The sequence below is a fragment of the Leuciscus leuciscus genome, assembly GCF_965113295.1.
Source record: "Leuciscus leuciscus genome assembly, chromosome: 13".
Lineage (NCBI taxonomy): Eukaryota > Metazoa > Chordata > Actinopteri > Cypriniformes > Leuciscidae > Leuciscus > Leuciscus leuciscus.
This window is the reverse complement of record NC_138737.1, coordinates 26530062-26546298: the sequence shown is the minus strand read 5'-3', so window position 1 is coordinate 26546298 and position 16237 is coordinate 26530062. Positions and strand designations below refer to the sequence as shown.

The following is a 16237-nucleotide window of genomic DNA, read 5'->3' as shown; positions in this document are numbered from 1 at the left end:
TGTCCGCTTACTCCCATGAAGCACTGCAAATTATGTAAGAGTCAGTCTCCCCACTCTCTCAAAATACTTATGTTTTTGCCAACGCTATCTCACGACCTATTCGTACGAGTGAGTACGAGGTGGCTATGATTTGTCTAAACCCCATTGATGGGTAGGTTTAGGGGCGGGGTCAAGGGTAGGTCATTCGTACGAATTCATGCGAATTGGGCAACTCGTAAAATATGTATGAATTAGCAAAAATCTTACGAATTCGTACGAGTGAGGTCATATGAGTTTCGTACGAATTAGCCACCTCGTAAAATACATACGAATTGCTGTGAGATCGGGTTGGTTTTGCATATATACGCATGGTTTGAAATTATCTTATAATATGTTGTTTCTATACCCTTGTGGGAAAAAAGTATCCATAATTGTATTGAATGTGCCCTTGTAGTAGGCCTATAATTCAAATCTTATGTATATTAAAGGTGCAGTAAGCAATTTCTGGGAAACGCTGTTGAAAGTGGGTCGGACAGATAACTACATCAGCACCAATCAGCAGTAGGGGGCGTGTCCACACATGATGGGGGAGGAGAAAGATAAAGTGAGCAAGAGGGAGATTGTTGAAGAAAGGCTACGTTCCAGTCCACTTTTAGACACGCACTTGCAAACTTCCCTAAGCACTTCCCCCCGGGGGAATCCCTGCCGCCATTTTGAAGTGTGTTCCACTTCGTGAAGTGGACGAGGGAAGTTTATATGGACAGACCCTCGCTCCCTCGATCTTGACTGAGGGAGCGAGTCTACTTCATATGTACACTTCAGGTAGCTCCATATACCACAATGCAACACAATTGTGACGTCTACGCATATTGCGTTTAATTACCCCACCACAAACAACTCTTTTTTTTTATTTTATTAAACAACTCAAACACACCTATATACATATAGAATTCTGCATTAAACAATTTCGTAAGGGAAAAAAATACAAAATAAATAAATCCCCATAGTGGATTCTAAGTGGTCAAGGGCTTAGCACGTTCCAATTCAGCCTATTGCAAAGGTTCCGCCAGTAGTGGGCACTCATGCAACGTGAGCAATGACGTACATCCGAGTGAACGAGATGGAGGGAAGTTAGCGAGTGAAGGGCATGACAATGTTGGAATTTTGGACCAAAGACTGTTAGAGATGGCTGAGAGACATAGCAAAAGAGAAAAGGTCAGAGGAATATCACTGTAAAAGGAAGGGTTATGATCAGGTTTTAGAACCTGTGTTAATATTGGAAGTTTTCCAGCACTGGAGATACTAAAGAAGGCCTGAAAATGGACGCAGGGGTTGCATTGTTTCTGCTCTATGAGTTGCTGTTTCACAGAACTAAGATATGCTGTTGTTGTAATGTTAGCTATAGTAACGGGACAGTTTTGAGTGTCATTGTTTGTCTGGAGACCAACAACCAACTCTTGCGCAAACTGAAACTTGTGTGTTCTGAATGTTAATTTATTGTTTTTCCGTATATCATTCTTTAGTCATCTTTACTTTATTTTTCACAAAGCATTATTTTGCTTCGCTTCAGCTATAATAGAGATGTTCGTGCATTTTTGGGGCAGAGCAGTGAAGGGAGGGGTGTGTGTTTGTTTGAGTTGATTTCAAGTTTCTCAGAAATCACTTTCTGCACCTTTAAAATAAAAAAACTACTTGCAGATATATTTCTGAAATAAAATGCCACTCAAGGGCAGAGAGTATTGCATGTATTTCTTAAGGACACTACTTTTTATTTAAACTCAAAGTAAAGTGTCATTGCATGTGTTTTAACAATTTTTTTTTAATTGCTTTAAAAAGTTTATTTTATTACATTTTGTATGTGACTGGAAGTGATGATGTCTCAGTGGGTGAGTTGTTTATTTTGCAATTAGTTTGCCAGATTGTTGTCATTTATAGGCAACCGTTGACTGGCATTGACTGGACCATAGATTGATGACTTTTCCTCTTCTCATGTTCCTTTTGTATCTGTATCTGGCAATTATTTGCCTAATTTTGTTTGTTTTATCTTTCTACTTTCACTTATTTTTATTTTCTTATATATTTTGCTTTTTGTATTCCTCATTTGTAAGATGCTTTGGATAAAAGCATCTGCTAAATGAGTAGATGTAAATATACACTGTTCTTGTTAGTCTTTGGCTAATAGAGAATACACATGCTCAGATTGTTTGAAAATGATATGAAGTAAAACTGGGTTTTGGCATTAGTTCTCTTTTACTTTTGAGTCTCTTCAAATGATTTGACAGTAAACCTCCCTCCAGATGATACAGAGTCCAACTGAAGCAATATACTAAAAGCATAAATGGTCTTTTTTTTTAATCCATGTGCCTAATTTATTTCTGGTAGCGTACATGCTCCAAGCACAGGGCCGAGCAATTTTCCACAATTCCGGTCCCAACGTTTATCTTGGCGAAGTACCTTCCTTCTGCCATTGAACAAATATATAATCAACCTAAACCACAGAAATGCAACTCTTCAAAAGTGCACTTTGTCTTTATAAGTTTAGTGAAAATCCTGGTCAGGAAACGGTCTGGACTTCACATTACATGTGCATTTATTTCAAGCTCTTGAAATATGCTGAATATTTCAGTCTAAAGGGCCAGTCCTGAACTAGGTATGGATATATATTGGTTTAATTTATCTGGTTATTACAGACATTTGATATATTCTCAGATTACGATGATAGATGCTTTTGTGTGGGTTTGGGTGATAAGCTGCAATCATTTCAATACAAATGCAACAGAAAGTTCAAATGCTGTTGCCTTTGACTCAGGATGGACTGGATAGAGGAAAACTATTCCAATAATCTGAGGAAGGAGAGGAAAAGCAGGAAATGAGTTGGAAAAATAAGAAGCAGGCAGATCCAGATTTCCTGTTTAGGTAGGAGTGGGTCGATGTAAATTTCAAGGCAGCGTTATAAGGACCCCATTGTGTGGCCATTACATGGGGTCAGTTCAGCCCCCCCCCCCCCCCCCCCCCCCCCCACACTCAGGACTCCGGCGATACGAGAAAAACAGTGTTTAAAAAAAATTGAGAGAAAGGAAACCGTAAAAATAAACGAGACACAACCTCTGTGCAGGGACAGGAAAAGACATGCGGCACCAAAATGGCTTCCGCTATTTGCACCTACATCTACAAAGCAACACACCTCACCATATCTATCTCACTATATTAATGTGTCAAATGCACTACGTTTTCTAGAAACCAGCCTACATAAACTAAGGAACTATATAACTTGTCAGAATAAATGTTGATTCTGATTAAGACCATGAAGACTCATATTAAAACTCTGCTCTGAACATGTACCTGTCCCAATCATTATTGTTTCATTCTTTTGTTTTCAATATTATTAATTTGGTGGCTTAATATGAGGAATATTTGACAAATACATTTAATTTATTATTGTATTTTTGTATCAGTGAGGTCAGACTATCATTCTAGCAATTTGATTAAAGCCATGTGTTATGTTGCAGTTTCTTTTTAAATTTACTGTTTTACTTTTACTCGCCAATGACATTAAATCTAATTTGTTCAAAAAATCTAGATAGTGCACATAGAGCAAAACAGTCTGGTTCCAAAATTAAATATCCCATTTATTTTCCTTGAAGGGATAGTTCACCCAAAAATGTAAATTATGTCATAATTTATTCACCCTCAAGTTGTTTCAAACCTTTATGAATTTCTCTCTTCTGCTGAACACAAAAGAAGATATTTTGAAGAATGTTGGTTGATGGAAAACAGTTGTTTTTCCTTTTTTTACTTGAGAAAAAGAGAAGTCAAAGGGAACCATCAACTGTTTGATTATTATTGATTACTATTGATTACTACAACTGATTACTATTGACAACTTCAAAATATTTTCTTTTGTGTTCAGCAGAAGAAAGAAACACATACAGAATTGAAAGAACTTGAGGGTGAAACAATGATGACAGAATTTTCTTCTATGGGTGAACTATCATTTTATGTGAAACAGATTTTTTAACAACAATTTAAAAACATTTCAAGACAGATTGAACTTGAGCCCTGAGCTTGTTAAGGGATGAGATATTGTTGTGGGGAAGCCACAAATTAGAGTGATTTCAACTTGAAATAAATCATTAAATAAATCAACTTTTAATTAAATGACTCACTCCTGAATAGAGATCCAGTAATCTGACAATTCAATGTTACCATGAAAATGAAACTAACTTATATTTAGGATAATGTGTCTAATATTTTTGAAACCAACTGTTTTTATACGTAAGTCAATAATCAATAAATCATATTATAGACTATTGTATCATTGTTTTTAATTTGATCATATCATTTGCAATGCTTAATGGAACAGTATGACTAGTTCTTTTTTTGTTTTTCTGATTTTCATGTACTTTTTTGCTTTAAATCAAAGTTTTTTTCCACTGTGATTAATTACCTAGCTGACTGGTTTAGTTTATGGGCTGTGATGTTGTCGCTTTGTTCAGAATTTAACTTTGTCAATCGTAGCAATGTGTCATAGCTTTCTCGTCTAAACATCTGCGTGTTTGAAGACCTATCATCATGTTCTTACGTAAGGTCTTACTAAACCATGTGTGAGGAGAAATTATTCAGCAGACTTTGGCTTGGATTGAAAGTGATTTAAAGACCCATGTGAAATCGCTTGATGGGGTGCTGTTTTCTCTCTTGTGTTGACTCATTTCCGATTGAAACAGGAAGTTGGGCTGGGACGCAGCAATCAAAATGTGGCCTTTTTTTTGTACAAACCTTTAGTTTACATCAACATGTTTTGCTATTTGCTGTGAAAAAAGAACACTTTAGCACACTTTTAAAAAGAGTACTCATCATGGAAATGATATACTTTAAAAGAATATACTTAAGTATGAATTGAATGTAATGTTTTCAGACACTTGAAATGAAAATTCACATATAGTTTAAATGTATATTTAAATGCAATAGAGCGCAGTAGTGCTTTCCCAGTTTTTTTACGACGCTGGTTCCAGAAGTATTTTTCCCATTCATTTGTCCCATAGGGATTTCAAAAATATGTTTGTTAAAGTGTTATAATGGTGTGGTTATGTCCTCCATGGAAGTTCGTATTTATGAGGTGGGAAGTCGTGTTTATGACGTTGGGTGCTTTCAAGTCACTTTCGTGGGAGCAAGATTGAAGATAGCGGTTTTAATTAACTAAAAACAGCAAGGTTTTTAACTCTGCTTCTAGAAAATGAAGAACAAAGAATGTGCTTCAGGTGTGTTTTGCCTTTTTATGCTTTTAATTAGTTTATGAAGCCACTGTAAATTGTATTGTTACATATTATATTGTTATATTACAGTTTGTGTTGTCTTACTTTGTTGTAAATGTCAATGTCACTGCTAAATACCTTTAAGTATTGTGATATTCCACCATGTTTCTGACTGACATGCCCCCAACTCGTAAGGATCGGAGAAAATCCTGAGCTTCCCACTTGTATTTGCGTCATTGTGATGGCTTTCATGTGCGTTCAACTCGTAAATGCGATCTTTCCGACATGACTTGAACGCACCATGAACCAAGCCAACCAACTACGAGGTGAATCATAACATTACAAACTTTGATTTGAAGCAAAAAAGTATTTGAAAATCAGACAAAAACACAAAGGTACAAGACTGTGTACTTGCCTGCTTCAGTGATGGAAATAACTACAATCCCATGAAGCATTGCGAACAGCATATTCAAATTAAAAACGATAGAGAAATATAAAACTACTAATTTAAAAATGTTGATTATATATTTAAAAACAATATATTTGAAGTTGCAAAATATGCACACTGTATTTTCAAATATTTAACTATTTTGAGAGCGTATGGAGACCGACTCTATTACGTCCTTTACGGTGTTTCATGGGAGTGGGCGGAGCCAAATTACAATTTTGGTGCGTTTTGCTTGTTTTGACTCTTTTTTTTTTACCATGCATCCGCTGATAAACATGATTATATTAAAACTAAGTTGAAATACTGTGGCCAACAGCTTCAATAGAAGCAAATATGATGGATTATGGAACAACCTCGTAGCTCAAAGTAGGTCTGTCTTTAAAGGTTTATAAGTTATCGTTTAAAATCCATTTTTTTACTTCCAGAACCCAACTGTGGCACTCTTGAACTTGAACTTAAAATGTAATTTCATAATTGCTCCCATTGTCTGTGAAATATGCTTAAAGTATACTGCTTAATGTACTGAGAGCCTAAGCTTTTATGGTAAATATTTTAATGTCACTTCTATTGAAACTTGTATGTCATGCATTTTAAATATATTTGTATTTACACTTTTGTAATGCTGGAATTGCAATTTACAACATTTAAAATATATGAATTTTAAATGTACTCTAAACGCACTATTTTCAAGTTCTTTGCATGTGCTTTATTATGTAAGTCAACACATCAAAATAAATAGTACTTCTGAGTCATCAATATTGTGATCTAGAAAAGAAAGTCTGTATATTTAAAATATGTAAATGCACTAAAATATTGTTTTGTCAACGCACACGTATTCAAAGCCATAAAACTCATGATTTCATGAGGCTTTTAATCAATCCAGCCATGCTGACATTGTGGTTCTGCATTGTGTGTGTGTGTGTGTGTGTGTGTGTGTGTGTGTGTGTGTGTGTGTGTGTGTGTGTGTGTGTGCGCGCTCCAGACTTTAGGAAGAGAACTCTCCCTGTTCCACATTCCCCATCTCAGCGATAAGAGAGTGTCTGTGAGCCGTTGTGTTGATCTTCACACACAGAGAGCACACTTTGCTCTGACCTTTACTCTAGCGGTGTGTGTGTGAGGAAACAGTGGGTAGAGTCTCCCTTTTCATCACAGTGCTAATGAGGGTTAGGACACGCTAGCCAGGAAACAGCTATTGTTCCCTGTCCAAGAGCACTGCTACTGGCACACACACGCATTTGTGAGCAGGTTCATTCAGCAGTTCACATTCATAGACCGGAATACTCTACAATATATCCAATTCATCCCGACATAGCACTCTTCGTAGTCATAGGAATTCAAACACGTGTACCTAATAGTGCATAACTTTCTTCTGTGGTCACTTTCTCACCTTGTACCCCTCCGCTTGTCTCGCATATTCACTCTGATAACTATTAATGTGTCAATCATGTAGCTCTCACTAGGCCATACAGATATGACAGACTAGCGCTTTACTGCATTCTGTCATGCTGGTGTAAATGTCTTGGTTCCCTGCAATAATATACAGCATATCTGTTATCAAGCTGTTGTAATGTTCATGTTTATATTCAGCACATGATATCATGCTGCAGTGTTGTTTGCTATACCAGCACTGACAGAGATTTATGCTTGAAATACTTTACATTAGGACAGAGGAAGCTTGCTTTATTATTGAGGTTTATTGCTTGTTTGTTCAATGTTAGGAAATATTAGCCACATAATTCAGTGCTACAACATATTATATAATACATATAGAAATATTATATAATTTGTGGTAATGTTAATATTAAAAATTATATTAATTTATAATAATATTTACGTAATTATTTATTAATTTAAAATGTAGCATATTATATAAAGCATACAACATTAGCATACAACATACTTTATAATACATATGAAAATACATTTTAAACCTATGTATGTATATTATGTATATGTATATGTATAATAATATATATATATATATATATATATATATATATATATATATATACACTGTATGTGTATATATGTATGTATGTACATATATATGTATGTATATGTGTGTATTGTTACGTTTTCCTGATTGGTCTAGGGGAGGAATGAAACAGTAAAAATGGATGGTGGTGAAATGAATGTGCAACAGCATGAAGCCACCCCGTCTCCAGACCCAGAGTTGTTTCACAATAACCACATAGTGATCTCATTCAAGAAGGTAGTTTTATTTACAAATTAGGCAAAAGAAAAAGAGAGGTATCAAATTCAGAAGGGGGTATAGCCAAAACAACAAACATAATCAATCTTACTCCTCATTAATCAAACTACCTAAACTAAAAGAAAAGAAAACAAAAGTACAGCAAAATAAGCTAACTCCCTTGCTAGCATAAACAGGAGAAAAAAGAATGATTCAAAATAAATGGCACCCACCTCCCTACTAGCCCCAGAAAATAAAGAAATAAATGATTAAGTAACGAGCTTCAAATAAACCAAAAGAAAATGATACATTAAGTCAATCAATGATTAACCATTAAAGGTAACACTCACTTCTGCCTTTAAAGTCTCAATCAGGAAGTGCAACAGAAAAAGACTAAAAAGAGAAAACTACTTCACTAAGTAGTACACACAATATGAGGTAGAGATACACTGTTCACTACTGGCTTCAACAAAGTCTCAGGTCTGGGGTTGAAGATGGGACCTCATTATTGCTGCTGCTGCACAGTCAAGCCACCACCAACACAGCTCTGATGGTGTTTGCAGTTTAAATACTCCCAGCATCCAATCACAGCAGGCCACTGATTATCTGTACCAGGTGGAACCATTTCTCCTATTAACAGAGACAGGGATAGAGAAAAAAAGAAAGCAGCACAGCTGAGCACACACAAACAGAACCTTACGGCTCTGGACGTAACACCCCCGCCACCAAAGACTATAACCGCCCACTGGTTATAAGTCAACATACTAATTCACCAATCATCAAAACATTAACTGTCTAAAGAATGAACTCTGGACAGGGCATCGGCAATGATGTTGTCACTTCCTTTCTTGTGCCGGATGTCAAGATGGTATTCCTGCACAATTAAAGACCACCGCATTAAACGTTGATTAGTGTTAGACATGCGAGTTAAGAACACCAATGGATTATGGTCTGTATAAACCAAAATAGGGCCATCACTTCCACCCAGATAAACTTCAAAATTTTGAAGGGCTAGTAACAAAGCTAGCGCTTCCTTCTCAATTACACTGTAATTTCGCTGACAGTTAGTGAATTTCTTTGAGAAAAAAGATACAGGATGGTCAATTCCTGCTCCATCCTCCTGAATCAGGACTGCTCCGGCTCCTGCAGCGCTGGCATCCACCTGTAGTTTGAAAGGCCGTGAGAAATTAGGAGCAGAGAGAACAGGTGCAGTACAGAGGAGATCTTTGGCAGCATTGAATGCATCCATGCACTCTGAAGTCCACACAAACTTCCTGGATGCACTCAAAAGATCAGTGAGAGGAGAAACAATAGCAGCAAAATTCTTGCAAAAGCTTCGATAGTAGCCACTCATTCCTAAAAAACGGCGCAACTCACGTTTATTAGTGGGCTTGGGAAACAATGGCAGCTATCTTGGCTTCTATAGGTCTTACTTGTCCTTGGCCAACACATTTACCAAGATAAGTAACGGTTGCTTTGGCAAATTCGCATTTAGCCAAATTCAGAGTCAGAGATGCTCTCCTCAACCGTCCAAAAACCACATTTAACTTTTCAAGGTGTTCCTCCCAAGTGTCAGAGTATATCACAACATCATCCAAATATACCTCAACATTGGTCACTTCTGACAAAACTCTGTTCATGAGCCGCTGGAACGTAGCCGGTGCATTTCGCATCCCGAAAGCCATGACCGAGTATTGTAGAAAAGAATCAGGTGTGACAAATGCAGATATTTCAGAGGCACGAGAAGTCAGCGGGACCTGCCAGTACCCTTTTAGTAGATCTAATTTAGTAACATAATGAGCAGCACCAACTTTGTCAACACAATCTTCCATTCTTGGAAGAGGAAAAGAGTCTGGTCTGGTCACAGCATTAACTTTACGATAGTCAGTGCAGAATCTGAATGTAGAGTCAGGCTTCGGCACTAGAATGCATGGTGAACTCCATGGACTTTGACTGCGAGTTGCCAAACCATTCTCTAACAAATATGTTACCTCAGATTTCATGACGACTCGTTTCTTTGGATTTATTCTATATGGATGTTGTTTAATGGGCTGGCTATCTCCTACATCAATGTCGTGACACAGTAAGGTAGTCTGGGAAGGAACATCAGAGAAAAGGTCAGAATAGGTAACAATTAAGTTACTAACTGCTTTACTCTGTTTTTCTGCTAAGTAGGAGAGATAGGATTGCAGATCACTCAGAATAACTGAATTCTGCAAGCGGGCACACAAAGTTTGAGCATCTTTGGCTATCAATCCATCCTCCTCCAAACAATCAATAGGTAACAGAACTGCTGCAGACACAGGTTTAACAGGAACATCTGGATTTGCATTTCTTATGGTGTATGTTTTCAACATGTTTACATGACACACTCTGCTCTTACGTCGCCGCTCAGGAGTGCAAACAACATAGTTGGTATCACTAAGTTTTCTCTCAATGATGTAAGGACCAGAGAACTTAGCTTGCAAGGCTGTTCCAGACACAGGAAGTAGGGCCAGAACGGATTCACCTGGCTGAAACTCACGCCTCACACTTTTGTGGTCAAAACGAGTTTTCATCTTCTCTTGAGACTCCACCAGATGAGTCCGAGCTAACTGACAAGCTTGGTGAAGACGTTCCTTGAAAGAAGTCACATACTCCAGTACAGAGACAGGTGCAGAAGTCTGTGCAAGCAACTGTTCACTCAGTAACCTTAGTGGGCCTCTCACGGTATGGCCAAACACCAATTCTGCAGGACTGAATCCGAGTGATTCCTGAACACTTTCTCTTATTGCAAACATCATTAAAGGTAGACCTTCCACCCAATCTCTACCAGTCTCTGTGCAAAATCTTCGGAGCATAGCTTTAAGAGTCTGGTGAAATCTCTCCAATGCACCCTGAGACTCTGGATGGTATGCACTCGCTAATTGATGTTTAACTCCCAATTCACTCAGCATCTGTGAAAACACTTTTGATGTGAAATTCGAACCCTGATCAGATTGAATAATCTTAGGCAAACCAAAGAGAGAACAGAAGCGAATTATCTCTTTAACCACAGATTTAGCTTTTATCGTGCGGAGAGGAATTGCTTCTGGATAGCGAGTCGCGGTGCACATGATGGTTAAAATATACTGATGCCCAGATTTAGACTTAGGTAAGGGACCTACACAATCTACAAGCAGCCTTTCAAATGGTTCATGAAGAACAGGAATCGGTTTTAGAGGAGCTACTGGAATGGTCTGATTTGGTTTCCCCACTAACTGGCATACATGACATGAACGGACAAATGTAGAAACTGCAGACTTCAACCCAGGCCAAAAAAAGTATTTAGTGATTCGATGGAATGTTTTCGTTACTCCTAAATGTCCTGCTAGAACATTCTCATGAGCTAGCTCTAGTACATGGTGTCGATAATCAGTTGGTAACACAATCTGGCGAACCTCTTGCCACTTTGCATCACAATGCAGAGGTTTCCACTTACGCATCAGAATTCCATCTTCCCAAAAGTACGCAATTCTAGCTTTAGGTATTTGACTGCAATCTACTACAGCATCTCTACAAGTAGCCAGGGAAGGATCAGTAATCTGTGCAGCAGCTAACTCCACCTTACCTATTTTCAATGTGATTTTTGGTAACTCAGGGGATTCAATGTTTTCTAACTCAACCTTAGATGTAACTTTTGTCACCCTCTCTATATCCTCAGGTTGAGAAAACAACACAGTATCTGAAAGATCTGAAACATCACCAAATTTCAGTGACTGAGCTCGTGTTACAGCACAGGCAGGGAATACAGATCGATACTGAGTCGCAAGTTCAGATACTTCAGTAGTAATAGGTTCATGAGTAACAATAGGACGAGGAAGGACTTTGCCACCGGCAAGATCATTTCCTAGAATGAAATCAACCCCATCTACAGGTAACTGTGAACATACCCCCAGCGTCACTAAACCAGTAACAAGTTCCGATTTCAAATACACTTGATGAAGAGGAACATTGACACAAACCATTCCAAAACCACGAACTAGCACATCAGTACCCGTATAAGACTCAGCAGAAAAAGGAAGCCTATCTTCTAAAATAAAAGACTGTGCAGCCCCAGTATCCCTTAGAATCCTTAACTGTCTTTCCTCTGACTCAGATGAAAGAGAGACAGTACCAGTACAAATAAATGGCTGATAAGTGGTAGCATTCACATCATATGTGTTTGGAAACGATTGCACAAGCGCCACACTTTTGGACTTGGAAGCAGAATTTTTTTGCTTCCACGCCTTACATTCCGAAATTAAGTGATTGGGGTCAAGGCAAAAAAAACATGCTCGCCCATCACCTGCACGTTTAGGACTCAATTTACGTTGTGAACTATAGTCTTGACCGGTGTTAGTATTACGACGAGGTGATCGGAAAACTTCAGAGCTTCCCCCCATGGAAGGCTGGCTTTTGTACGATCGGGTTCCTGAAAACACATTTCGATGCGTTAACACAAATTCATCGGCTGCAATAGCAGCGTCAGCTAGAACCTGCACTTTTTGTTCGTTAAGATATACAACAACGTTTTCTGGTGCACACGTTTTAAAGTCTTCCAGCAGGATCAACTCCTGAAGCTGCTCAAAGGTTGTGATCCCACTGGAAAGACACCACTTATCAAATAGTGTTTTCTTCTCTCTGGCAAATTCAACATATGTCTGTCTGGCTGATTTCACATGCGATCGGAATTTCTGACGATACGCCTCAGGCACTAATTCATATGCTCTCAAAACCGCCGTCTTAACTACATCGTAATCGAGAGCTTGCTCGATTGGCAATGCAGCCAAGACCTCTTGTGCCTTACCTACAAAATTACTTTGCAAAAGTAGCACCCACATGTCTTTAGGCCATCTCAGCTTGGCAGCTATACGCTCAAATGCTGTAAAATACGAGTCTACTTCAGTTTCTCTGAACGATGGTACCAAACGAATGAATTTACCTACATCAAAATCAGGAGGGGAGTCAAACGGAGAATCAGAGGAGTTACACCTTGAGTTTTGAACAGAATCCACTTCTGGCATTTTCACTAATGACACAGAAGGTAATCTGGATTGAGGCAATGGAATGGGCCTACGCAGCTTTAAAGCTTCTATCTCTAACCTACGCAGTTCGATATCACGATCTCCTTTCACTTCTACCATACGCAACTTAATACGCTCTGCCTCACATTCTTCCTGTTTTAGCTTCAATTCAATCTCCTTTAATTTAATGGCTAGTAATGGCTCAGAACAAGCATCTTTGGGCTCCATATTAGGATTAGAATCAGAAACTGCAGACCCCACCACAGCATCGGACTCTACCCCAACGATACCCTCCTCATCTGGTGGTACTAGAACGCCAGTTTTAACTAGCTCTCCAAATAACTCCTCCTTGATTACCTGTTTACTCGCTTCTTTTGGAATATTAATATGAAAGAAATCTGCTATTTCAATTAAATCCTTCTTTCGGCAACGATCATATACTTCCCAAGAAGGATATAATGTGAATGAAACTAGATCAAATTCCATATCCTACACAGACGACTCCTCCCTCATCAAAAGTGAATCAGCCAGGCAAACAAATGTGAACAATGCAAAAAGAATGAACACTTACCTCAAAGAGTTGTCACACACAAAGTAGACAAGTTTGCGATACTACAAGTCAACAAAGGGACGAGCCCCCATTTACTGTTACGTTTTCCTGATTGGTCTAGGGGAGGAATGAAACAGTAAAAATGGATGGTGGTGAAATGAATGTGCAACAGCATGAAGCCACCCCGTCTCCAGACCCAGAGTTGTTTCACAATAACCACATAGTGATCTCATTCAAGAAGGTAGTTTTATTTACAAATTAGGCAAAAGAAAAAGAGAGGTATCAAATTCAGAAGGGGGTATAGCCAAAACAACAAACATAATCAATCTTACTCCTCATTAATCAAACTACCTAAACTAAAAGAAAAAACAAAAGTACAGCAAAATAAGCTAACTCCCTTGCTAGCATAAACAGGAGAAAAAAGAATGATTCAAAATAAATGGCACCCACCTCCCTACTAGCCCCAGAAAATAAAGAAATAAATGATTAAGTAACGAGCTTCAAATAAACCAAAAGAAAATGATACATTAAGTCAATCAATGATTAACCATTAAAGGTAACACTCACTTCTGCCTTTAAAGTCTCAATCAGGAAGTGCAACAGAAAAAGACTAAAAAGAGAAAACTACTTCACTAAGTAGTACACACAATATGAGGTAGAGATACACTGTTCACTACTGGCTTCAACAAAGTCTCAGGTCTGGGGTTGAAGATGGGACCTCATTATTGCTGCTGCTGCACAGTCAAGCCACCACCAACACAGCTCTGATGGTGTTTGCAGTTTAAATACTCCCAGCATCCAATCACAGCAGGCCACTGATTATCTGTACCAGGTGGAACCATTTCTCCTATTAACAGAGACAGGGATAGAGAAAAAAAGAAAGCAGCACAGCTGAGCACACACAAACAGAACCTTACGGCTCTGGACGTAACAGTATATATATGCGCTATTATTTTATGTGAAATTTATATATTCATAATTCATATATCACGCCGAAGCCATTCAGAGTTTTCAAAGTAACAAATTAAGTTTTGCTTTCTTAATGCAGCAAGCTTAATGATGTACAAATTAACCTCTGGAACTCTTGCATGTTTTTATTTATTTTTATTAACTGGTCAGCAGGGAATTATGGGGATGATAATTCTCAACTCATCTCTCATAATGGCTCAACCATGTTTCAGCAAGTTCAATAGAAGTGTACATAATTCTTTTTTTAGAATTTTTAAAATCTTTAAAAGTTATATTAAGTGTGTGAATCCATATTTTGATGGGCGAATATGCTGATAAGTGGTTCAACACATGGACATAAGCAAACATCTGGGCCAGGACAGAGGTGGCCTGAAACACTACCTTCAGAGCTTGTATTGGAAATGAATATTTTACACATGAAAGTGTGGGAAGATTCACTTGGTATCCAAGGTTTAAATAGGGCATCTCCAGTTTCTCCTGCTTCTGAATCCCTCTGATGTTTGTCTGTTTTCTCTGCTTGGGGATCTGCCTTGATTTTGAGCCTCAGGACCAGGTGTGGTTTGAGGCATGGTTTAAAAAATGCAGGGATTTTCTTCCTATCTCAAACAGAGGCTGGACAAAGTAAACGTTAAAGGCAGGGAAAGGGTCATGTGGTCAATGGCATATAAAAGTGTTTGATATTTTATTTCATGTTATTTTATGCTGCTATGACCTGCTTGTTTTTTTGTACTTCAGTAATGTTCGACATATACAAACATGTAACTTCCTTTTCTTTCAAAGCACATCAAAGGCAAACATAGCATTTATTGCTTAAAAAGGAAAAGGGTTTGATATCAGTATAATCCATGGGAAATCTATTTAAACATAACATGTAAGTTGATCCGCTCAGAAGTTTCTATATTTGTCTTTTCCTCAGGGATCTCAGGAATAACTTAATCAGCACCATCATACCTGGAGCCTTTCTGGGTCTCACAGCTCTTCGAAAACTGTAAGTCATGATCCGTTTTTATAACAAGATCAGTTACACACTTTTACCAATAATTATTGCAATAATTTTCACTAACAAAACTACTTAAACCTTGTTACGCAAGAAAATTAACTTGCTTGATACTTTTAAATATTAAACTAAATCGCCAGTACTGTAGGTGGCGGCAAATCACTTTATGAGCGAGTCACTGAATCATTTATTTAACCGATTTGTTTCGAATAAAGAAACACTGTTGTGTGTTGCCCGGAAATTCACAACAGTTCTTCTATGGATTTGTCTGGAACTATTTTCGCTTCCGAAATAGATTGTCTATAAAACAATTGTCTCTAATGTTAACTTCATGTTTATTGAATGTTGTATAATATCAATAATGTGTTTGCAATCATGCTCACTTGTAAAAACAGCTCTCTTGCTCTTGTGATATTGCTTAATTATATCATATGTTATAATATTAAAAACAAGATCTCATACAAGTGCTTTTTTGCAATCATATCTTTAATTTTGTGGGCATTTGTACTCATTTTTATGACATTTTTGACACAATCCCTCGGTTTTTTAATAGAAATGTTATTGATTGCATTGAAGCAGGAAGTTTTACATCCAATCAAATTAAAGATTATAGCAAATAAGTCAGACAATGCACTGGCAATTTAGTGATATCCCCACAGTTGTGATCTAGACCGGTCTTGAGATCAAATCCGATTGAGATAAAAAACTAAGATTTCTCTTAGTCTGGGACCAAGACAAGACTGAGTACAAATGTGGGCGAGACTAAGACAAAAAAAATGGTTTTGAGACCAAGAACGGTCTCGAGTGCTACAACACTAGTACAAACA

At 37.8% G+C, this 16237-nt stretch overlaps 1 protein-coding gene across 1 annotated transcript in view; it reads left to right on the top strand.

Annotated features, from left to right (window-relative positions):
- adgra2 (adhesion G protein-coupled receptor A2) overlaps positions 1–16237 on the top strand; it is a 92278-nt gene that overhangs the window by 53382 nt on the left and 22659 nt on the right. Inside the window, exon 3 of the mRNA XM_082187722.1 lies at positions 15330–15401. Within this exon, the coding sequence (XP_082043848.1) occupies positions 15330–15401 (72 nt within the window). The remainder of the gene's footprint in view (positions 1–15329; positions 15402–16237) is intronic.